The 9486-nt window shown below is 40.5% G+C and overlaps 1 protein-coding gene across 1 annotated transcript in view; it reads left to right on the top strand.

Moving 5' to 3' along the window:
* LOC101995772 (disintegrin and metalloproteinase domain-containing protein 5-like) overlaps window positions 1-9486 on the top strand; it is a 34669-nt gene that overhangs the window by 12958 nt on the left and 12225 nt on the right. The window contains exons 13-18 of the mRNA XM_013351963.1: window positions 1544-1682; window positions 2620-2715; window positions 3230-3425; window positions 4289-4379; window positions 5036-5252; window positions 9231-9317. Coding sequence (XP_013207417.1) covers window positions 1544-1682; window positions 2620-2715; window positions 3230-3425; window positions 4289-4379; window positions 5036-5252; window positions 9231-9317 — 826 coding nt within the window. The remainder of the gene's footprint in view (window positions 1-1543; window positions 1683-2619; window positions 2716-3229; window positions 3426-4288; window positions 4380-5035; window positions 5253-9230; window positions 9318-9486) is intronic.

Raw genomic sequence — 9486 nt, 5'->3', positions numbered from 1 at the left:
TGCGGCACTCTGAAGGTCGGTGGTTCCTTTCCCTAGCGCATCTCAGTCTCTCGTGCAAGGAAAGCAGAAACACTTTCTCTCTTAGACTACAGAGCTTTTGTGGTGCTTTTAAATGCAAAAATTCCTCTTACGGAACTTTCCAAAAGAGAAAAAAAAACTTTATGAAAAGCATATTAAAAAATTACTTAAAACTTCCCAAATCTAGGGGGAAGATTTGTGAACTCTTACATTTTCTCAAATAGTTTGGGCCAGTGGTTCTCAACCTTTCTAATTCTGCTAACTTTTAATACAGCTCCTCATGCTGTGTTGACCCTAACTGTGAAGTAACGAAGATGCTGCTCCATGACTGTAATCTTGTTACTGTTGTGAGCTGTAATGTAAATATCTGTATATTTAAGAATGGAAACAAGTAGTGTGAAATCTGACATATCACTCACCAGAGGGGGCATGACCCCCCAGGTTGAGAACCACTAAGAAGCGGCCATCGGATGGTTTTATCCTAATAAGGTCTCCATTCGCACTGTCAAAAGTGGAAAGGAATTTTAAAGCCGATGATATACACAGGGACAAGAGTGAGGCTTTACATGAATTCTTCAGTAGCCTTTCAGAACCAGAGAGAGTGGGATTGTCTCTCCGAAGCCCTGAGAGAAATCAGGAAGAAGAAGCTTGTGTTCAGGAAGTCTGTCTTTCAGAAATAAGGAAGTAAAGTCCGAGACAAGTAGAAGCAGAGGGAGCTCATCCCTACAATGCCTTTCATAAAATCTTAGCAGAATTTTCCAGCCATAAATAATAACCAGCTGTATTTTGACAGCAGGATATTCCCTTTGAGTTAAGAACACATACATACTTCAAGTGAAAGGGTCAAAAGACACTTTATACAAACACACAAGAATGAGGAACAGTAACGGAACATACCTCTAAAAGAAGTCCAAGTCCAAAGGTTTGTCATGATAAACTCAAGTTAAATCTTTGAGAAGGTTATAATGGCTGAAGGCATGCATTTATTTAACATTGGAGCTACTACATACGCAAAACACATTGAAGAAGATATGAAGGTAGAAATGTATAAACCGGCAGAAGGAGACTTCAGTTTTCACTTTCAGTGGTCAAAAAACCATCCAGGAAGTAAATAATGAAGTAGTTCTCTCAGACTTCACTTTAGACCAAATACACAACACACACAACACATGCACACACACCTTCCTATTTAGTGGCAGTAGGATATACATCCTTATCTTGTGTATGTGAACCAACTATAATATTAAGCTATAACAGCACTGTCCCAATATAAATATGGAAAAATCACAAACAGATGAAAAGCAAGCACTTGCCTCAGAGTAACTAATGAGTCAATGGAGAAATAGATAAAAAAGAAAATAATAAACTATCTTGAGGTGAATAAGAGCTGAAACCAAAACCTCTCTAAATCTCTACGTGGCAGCAAAAGCAGTTCCGAGAGGGCACTTTATAGCAAGAAATATCTATATTAAGAAGAAGAAAAAATGGGTGTTGCTTTTGCCTTCTTGCTTTCGTCCTTTGCTAGCGAGAGCATCAACACAGCTGTTGCCACTGCTGCATCAGCACCCGTCTTCAACGGACTGAGGAAGGATAGCACTCCAAGAGTCCCTCAGGCTGCCAGCCCCCACCTGGAAGGGCTGAGGACAAGTGACTCAGTTGTGGGAGTTGGTGGCATATCCGACACTCTCTGCTGGACATCCGATGACCAGTTTTCTCTCCCTGAGAGCAGCGTTGCCCTTGGCATACACTTTTGTTTGCCATCGGATACCGTGCAGCTTTGAGACTCAGCTGTGATTTGCTAGCCCTTTCCCAGCTAAACGTTTCTTTTCACCGTTGGGCTATGAACAGCTGCTAACTCGTATTCATCAAGCCAGCCCTCTTCAATACTGTCCTTAAGACAATTAACAAATATATGAATAGACCTTTGGCTGTAGCATTTTTTGCTAAACAGCTTCCTGTATGTACTCTGGGGTGACCTCGTCAGGTGACAAATGAACCTAACTGAATACAGAGGAGAGAGTTATGACGGGGTCGGGCAGATAGCAGTGTTTCCCCAAGAGTTTAGCGTGGGCATCAGTAACTTCAGGGGCACAGTTCAGAGTAAGGCGATATAAAATCCAATGCCTTTCGGAAGTACATTGTAACAGGAACACAAATAAATATTAGTCTGATAAGTCAGGCTTTATTTCAGGGGTGTAGCAGTTTGATATTTAACAAGCAGTCTTATTGATTACAGTGGGCTCTGTGTCTGAGGGATGCTCACTTTAGGGATGCTCAATGTTGGGATTTACACATGAACAGTAGCGATGGACGAGGCTTGACATAAACTCCAGAATATAGAACTGTTTAAGGAGAGTGGCTGTTAACAAGAGATCAAGCAGCATTCTCCCCTGGGTGCTTTCATGATAGGTCTTCTTGAACTGCTCTACACAGGGAGAAAATGTCTCTGCAAACTGCTGAATGAGAGATTATTTCCAGGAGAATATATTTATTCAAACTATACATGTAAGAAAAACGGTGTGATTTTCAGGGTCAGGTGCGCAGCTTTGTTTGATGCTGCACGACCAGATAGAGATGAGTAAGACTTTCATTTCCTTGCAGAACTGTACACACCGAGCGTGCTGTGACCCCATGTCATGCCGATTAAAGCCCAATGCCGAATGTGGCTCTGGAGAGTGTTGTAAGCAAGACTGCACGGTAAGAGGAAAACCCACCTTTGATAACAGCCCAGCAACGACTCTCTTGAAATAAAATACATAGTTCAAAGAGAGGAAAGCATCAGTATCTCTCTTAGCTGACAATTCAGTGATACTCTGCATCCATTCCCCACTGGGAGTCCATTCAGTAATCTGTCACTTCCTCTGCTCTCATGGGTATCATTTCTTAGCTTCCTTCTCTCCTAACTTGGCTTTCTGAAGTTTTTTTTCTCTGGCGGCCAACGTGTCCGTCTGATCACGTGTGGCTCTGCCAGGTTTTCTCACCCATATTTTCTGTGTGTAGCTTAAGTGAGGGCAAGACCAGGCTGCCCTCATAGTCACAGAGATTCGCCTGCCTCTGCCTCTTGAATACTGGGATTAAAGGCATGCACCACCATTGCCTAGTGAGATTTTTCTTTTTGATCTTGGCAACTTAAAAAAAAATGGAAACCGAAATTTGAGAGAGAAAGAGAAAGAGAACATTCCTGGAAGTAATTTTTTATGTTCTCTTCTAGATAAAACCAATCAACACACCGTGTAGAAAATCAACTGGAGAATGCGACTTTCCCGAGTATTGTAATGGGAACCTTTCTTACTGTGGGCGTGACACATACTTGCGTGATGGGGAGTATTGTGACTCGGGTCAAGCCTTCTGCTTCAATGGATTGTGCCGGACTACTGACAAGCAATGTATTAAACTTCTTGGAAAAGGTAAGGGCTATAATACTCCTCTAAAATCTGATTATCCAAACACCAAAGTTCACCTCTATAGGACAAAAGTATGGCATCTATTACTGGCCAAAGTCTTGCTTGGTAATCATTAATTTGAAAGGAAACTCATTTTCTTATGTCTAAAAGACAGCAGAAAGGATCCCTGAACTTACATTGACTTCCTGTTTGTGAGAGGAAGAATGTACAAGCAGAAACACAGGTTCCACAATAATATATTGTATTCGTAGTCATAGGGTTTAGTTTAAGTTTTAAAGGAAGCTTGGTTTCTAGTAGAGGAAAGTGGGGGGCTTTAAGAGCTTGCTGATGAGCAAGGGGGCCTCTGACAGTTGACAACTCAGTTCCTTACTTGAGTATTGGGTCACTTGCTGCGTGGAAAAATAGTGTCTGAATGGACAAAGTTCATGTTAGCTGAGAACAAGGACTTTCCGTTTGAATTGTCCCTTTAGACAAGAGACAATAAAGGCATGACTTAGAAAACTCAACATATTCCCCCAAAGTATTTGTCTCTGGCCAAAATGTGGGGAGGAGGTGATAGAAAGAATGACCTGGGACTCGGTCACAGAGGTCAGAGACTTGTTTTTTGGGGTACCAGCTTCAGAAATGGTGTACCTTCTTATAATGTTCTGGCCAGAACTCCAAATAAGAATTTCAGAAAAATAATATCAAATACTCAGAGACCATTTACAATTTTACAAAACAGCGACCTTGAAACTTAACCATCATTTTACCTTTATAGGATGATGCTAAGAAGTCACATTGCAGCTTCCAGTCTGCCTCTATGGGTCCAGGAGTGTAAGCTGAACTCTCAAATCCATCTCGCTTCTCTTTGTCTTTATCTTTAGGTGTGAGAGGGGCTCCCTTCTGGTGTCATGAAGAGTTGAATTCCAGAGGTGATCGATTTGGCAACTGTATTTCTCATCATTGTAAATTTGAGTATGTGTTTAGAAAATTATACATTTACCTAGAGTGCAGATTCTCAAATACTAGAATGTGTTCTGTGGGAACCACCGTTGGGGACTTTGTCAGATTTCCTTTGGCCCGTGATCTCAACTGAATGGTTGTTGTCTCTTGCCATGGAACATTTGTCCAGGGTCAATAATGCTAAAGCTCCAGTGACCTTGGAAACAGCTTTTGTATATAGCTTTGAGGAACTATCCATTGTGTTAAGTAGTTCACGTGTATCTTTATGGTAAACATGATATACCTCACAAAATGTATCTAACAAAAGTTATCTTGTTTTACCTACTAAAAAACGTATAATCAATGGTCATTAAAATCCAAATTCCAGTAGTTAGAACAAAGCATAAAAATGCTGTCATGATGATTATTTTTTAATAATCATGATTATAAAAATGATTCAACCTGGATTTAATTTAGTAAGACATTATTTTTTAACTTAGATGTATACTAAGTTAAAGAAGAGTAAATTCTAGTTTCACATTGTATAGCGAGCTAAGACAGAAAGAAAACGTTCAGAGAAGGTGGGGCTGCATTGCTGGTTTTCCTAGTGTGGACCCTTAATTGCTAGCCTGTGATAACAACTACTTATGTCAATAAATGCTAAGAGACCTTTCCCATTATGCTTCCAGAGATGTTCTGTGTGGGAAGTTAGTCTGTACATGGCCATTCAAGAGGATAGTGAAGCTCGTCAATATATCTACAGTTTATACGCACGTACAAAATGACGTATGTGTATCTTTCTATAAAGGCGGGAGGATGCCTAAGGGCACACCAACAACATACAGCACTATTGAAGACAGAGACGAAACCTTTGTAGAAGATGGCACTATCTGTGGCCCTGATATGGTAATTTGAGATACTTTAAACTGATTTAAAATTATTTTGTAGTCATATTTATCTTGACACTATATCAAGCACTGTCTTTTCTACAATTTCGTCATTGTGATAAAATGCTCATAGCTCATAACAAAGGTTCCCCTCTTTAAAAGATGTGTGTAATTTAGTGATACTAAGTTCACTCCCACTATTGAGTAGCTACCACACCACTGTGCATCTTTGTAGCCTTTTTCTCTTGAAGAACTAAAACTCTGCCTATGGGATTGCTCTTTGTTCCCCTCTGTGTCTCTGGAACACTCTTTCTGTGCTCTGTGATCACTATAGATATGATACGGAAGTGGATGATCCACTTTACTTAGCTGAGATCCTCAGGAACCATCCATCATGTAGCAGAAATTACAAGTTCTATCTTGTTCAAGGCTGTGTACTATTTTACCATTTGGATATCTCACGTATTGTTATTCATTCTTCAGCTCATGACTATTTTCATACTTTAGCTACTGTAAATGATGTTATAGGACCCAAAATGTTCATAATCCTACTTTTAGTTCTTTTGAGCATATTCTTAGAAGTAGAGTTGTTGGTTTGTAAGGTAACTGTTTTCAGTATTTTGAATAACTACTATATATACTGTTATCCATAATAGTTAGAGCATTTTGTATTCTTACCAACATTTTAAATAGTGTATGTGTGATAATTAATATTGGTTTCAATTTGACAGCATCTAGAATCACCTCAAAAACAAGCCTTTGATAGATTTGTAAAGTGTCCCTATTAGGTGATTGAGATAGGAAGACACACCCTGAATACGGGTGAGACCATTTCATAAGCTGGGATTCCAGACTGAGCACTCTCATTTTTTTTTTTTTTTTGCCTCTTGTTTCCTCTCTCTACCCTGCCTTTCTCTCTTTCTTGAATATGAATGCAGTGTGACCAACTGCCTCCTGTTGCTGGGTTATCTCTACCTTGATGGACTGTATTAATGGGTCCGGCTCAACAGGTACATTCCTGAGAAGGGGAGAGTGGACTGAGGAAAAAATAGGCATAGGAAGAGACAGCAGAGTCTGGAGGACTTCCAGTGACTACTGTGACAAAAGCCCCAAGTTTATTACTCACAGTCCTTACGCACTCCAAACAAAAGGGGAGGGCACAAGGCTCCCGCGGTACAAAGAGCAAGCAAGTGTAATTACATCTTTACATCTCAAAGCACTCGGTAGCCACGCCCTACGTTAAACATCCTTAGATTCTGAACATGAGAGGAACTGTATGATGCCACTTTCCCGGTTCATTTTCCTTAGCATGATGATACTTTGAGTTCCATCCATGTTTCTGCAAACGCCACACTCTGGTTCTCCTTGACAACCAAATAAAATGTTCCATTGTGTACATGTACCATGTTTTCTTCCATTCATCTATTGGCGGACATATAGGTTTAGTTCATGCGGCGGTTTGAATATAATGTCTTCTCATAGTCTCAAGCATAGCTGATGATGTCTGGGGAGGCTGAGGAGATAAGGCCTTACTGCAGGAAATATGGCACTGACGGTGGCCTTTGAGAGCTTAAAGACATGGCATTTTCCGGTTTGTGCTCTCTGTTTCCTGCAGTAGGCTCTCAGCTTAGTCCAGTCATCATGCCTGCCTACTGCCATGCTTCCTCATCATGATGGTGATAGACACTCATCTCCCTCGAATTGTGAATCCAAAAACACCAAACCCAAATAAAACTTTCTTTTATAAGTTACCTTGGTTATGGCATTTTACCACAGCAATAGGAAGGTGATGCATAGACCATCCTTAACTCTTGTGGAGATGGAAGAAGCTGTAAGCAAAGACGTACAAGTGTCTCAACATTAGGGTGACTTGGAATTCTTCAGAAACAGACCCAGGAGTATTGGAATCTGTAAAGAACTCCAGAAGTTTAATACCAAAACCCTAAATTATCAGAACAATAAATGGGCTAATGAATTTCATAGATGGCTCTCAAAAGAAGAAATAAAAATGACCAGTAAATATCTGAAAGTCTTCAATTTATGTTTTAGTTGGGGTTTCTTTTGCTATGGTGAAATACCATAGCATCAACTTAGAGCGAAAGGGTTTGCTTGGCTTGTATATCACAGTCCTTTGAGGGAAGTCATGGAAGCTCCTCAGACAGGGAGGAACGTGGAGGCGGGAGTTGATGCAGAGACAATGGAGGAGTGCTGTTTCCTGCTGGCTTCCCATTCCTGCTTTCCTACAGAATCCAGGACCACCAATGTAGGGGTGACTCCACCCACAATGGGCAAGGCCTTCCCACATCAACCACTAATATAGAAAATGGCCCACAGGCTTGTGCACAGGCTGATCTTATGGGGGCTTTTTCTCATTTGGGGATTGGACCTGTCTTGGGTGTCTTTTTTTTTTCCTCTCCATTTTGCCAAAGTATCTTGGAGTCTAGAAATAGCATATATTTAATGCTACCTAATTTGAATATATTGCTAAGAACTGCTTTCTGGCTTTGCTTTAGTATTTTTATATTTTTTCTTTTAAACAGATATTGCTTCATATTTTGGTTTTGCCATTAGGCAAATGACGTCACAAAATCAGTTAGAAAGTGCTCTGCTCTTTCCACCTGGAGAAAAATTGGAAAGAGAGCTGGCGGTGCTTCCTAACTATTTGTCAGAATCCACTGTGAAGCCAGGGCCATGGACATGGATTTTCTCCATAGAAATCTATGTGGTTACTGATTCAGAATCCTTACGGCTTGTGCTTCTTTTCTGACCTGTTTGTGTGTGTTCCTTGTATAGTCACATTAGGCCCTTTTGGTCACTCGTGACAATATTCCTGAGGAAAATAGCTTCCAGGGAGAAGGATTTTTTTCCTTGTCGTCTCGTGAGTGTAGAGCTGTAGCCTGATTTTCCTGGATCACAGATACATTGGCCCTTGTGTGCTGATCCTAAGGAAATGCTTCTCAAAAAATGTTTTTGAGAAGACCCCTCTTTTGCATCCTATGTTTAGGGTCTCTCCTTTTCGAATGAATTTGGATTTTCACAAGATCCAAAATGTTGAAGGGTTGGGTCTTTCCTTCGGGAAAGCGTTCCTGCTGTACCAGTTTAGAGCACACGTCTACTTAAGGATGCTAATCTTGAAGAATGGCCTTTGTTCCCTCAGCACCATCTTTGCCTCCAACATCAGATTCACGCCTCACCTGACAAACATCATGGTTCCCAGCTCTGCTTGTTGCTCTCGCGCACTTTAACCAGGGCACAGTGACAGTAACTACAACAGCCTGAATGCCCTTGCCTTTTATGGCCCCTACCAAACAAATGAGTTGGTGCTCTACAGTCTAGCTTCATTTGAGTGATAACAGACAGGATGCTGCTGGACTCTGCCAGGACATCACAGGAACAGCCAGATCCCTAGCAATAGTCCCTGCCGTCTTCTAAAGCATATGTGCCAGGTTCCTGCTGCCTGTGTTCCTCTCAGCAGGCTGACCTTCCAAATCCCTAGCACAATGGTCGTTTGGGCTTTTCTAGCTTCAAACTCTATGTCTTCCCTGTGAGTCACTTCCAAAGGCCTCCAGACAGCTTGAGCTCAGCAATGATCACACTTCTGACAGCAAGTGTATGCGCTCATTAGTTTTGTGTAATACCTTATCAAACAGAGGGTCTGTCTGTGAACTTTCACTCACTGCAGTATACACAGGCTCCTCCCACTTGGGATCAAAACTGAGATCATTTCCTTCTGGTGCTTTATCTTTCTGATAGGACTTAAGATCGGCGGCTTGAAAGTCAGACTCAAAAGTCCTTGCATAATTTGCAGTCTGTAGGCACAAAACTTATTTCAGTATATAAGAATTACCTTTTTCTTGGCTATAGTCTCAGAGATTTGAATCCCAACTATAGGTAATATAAGTTTTGGTTTTCCTAAATATGTCTTGTGCTTTGTCTATGCTCTCAATTTCATGATTTGACTGCCTTTATTGTTTATCTTTTCACTGCTTTGTTTTAGTACTGTAAGGAGGCAGTGTGCAGAGAATTGAGATTTGTCACAAATTTTAACACTTGCAATGCTACTAGAGATTGCAATAACCATGGGGTGAGTATTTATTTCAGCAATATGGCTTTGGCAATCTAATAAGCAAGACATTAAAACTGACTTAGATTTGTTTTTCTATTTTTATTCTGTATGGTGTTATTGATTATATTTATTATATTTACCATATTTATTATGTTATATATTATATCTATTCTATCATATATAATGT

Source organism: Microtus ochrogaster, linkage group LG7_11 (genome assembly GCF_000317375.1).
Source record: "Microtus ochrogaster isolate Prairie Vole_2 linkage group LG7_11, MicOch1.0, whole genome shotgun sequence".
NCBI classification, from domain to species: Eukaryota; Metazoa; Chordata; class Mammalia; order Rodentia; family Cricetidae; genus Microtus; species Microtus ochrogaster.
The sequence above is the reverse complement of the archived record's forward strand: the minus strand, read 5'-3'. Positions and strand labels throughout refer to the sequence as shown.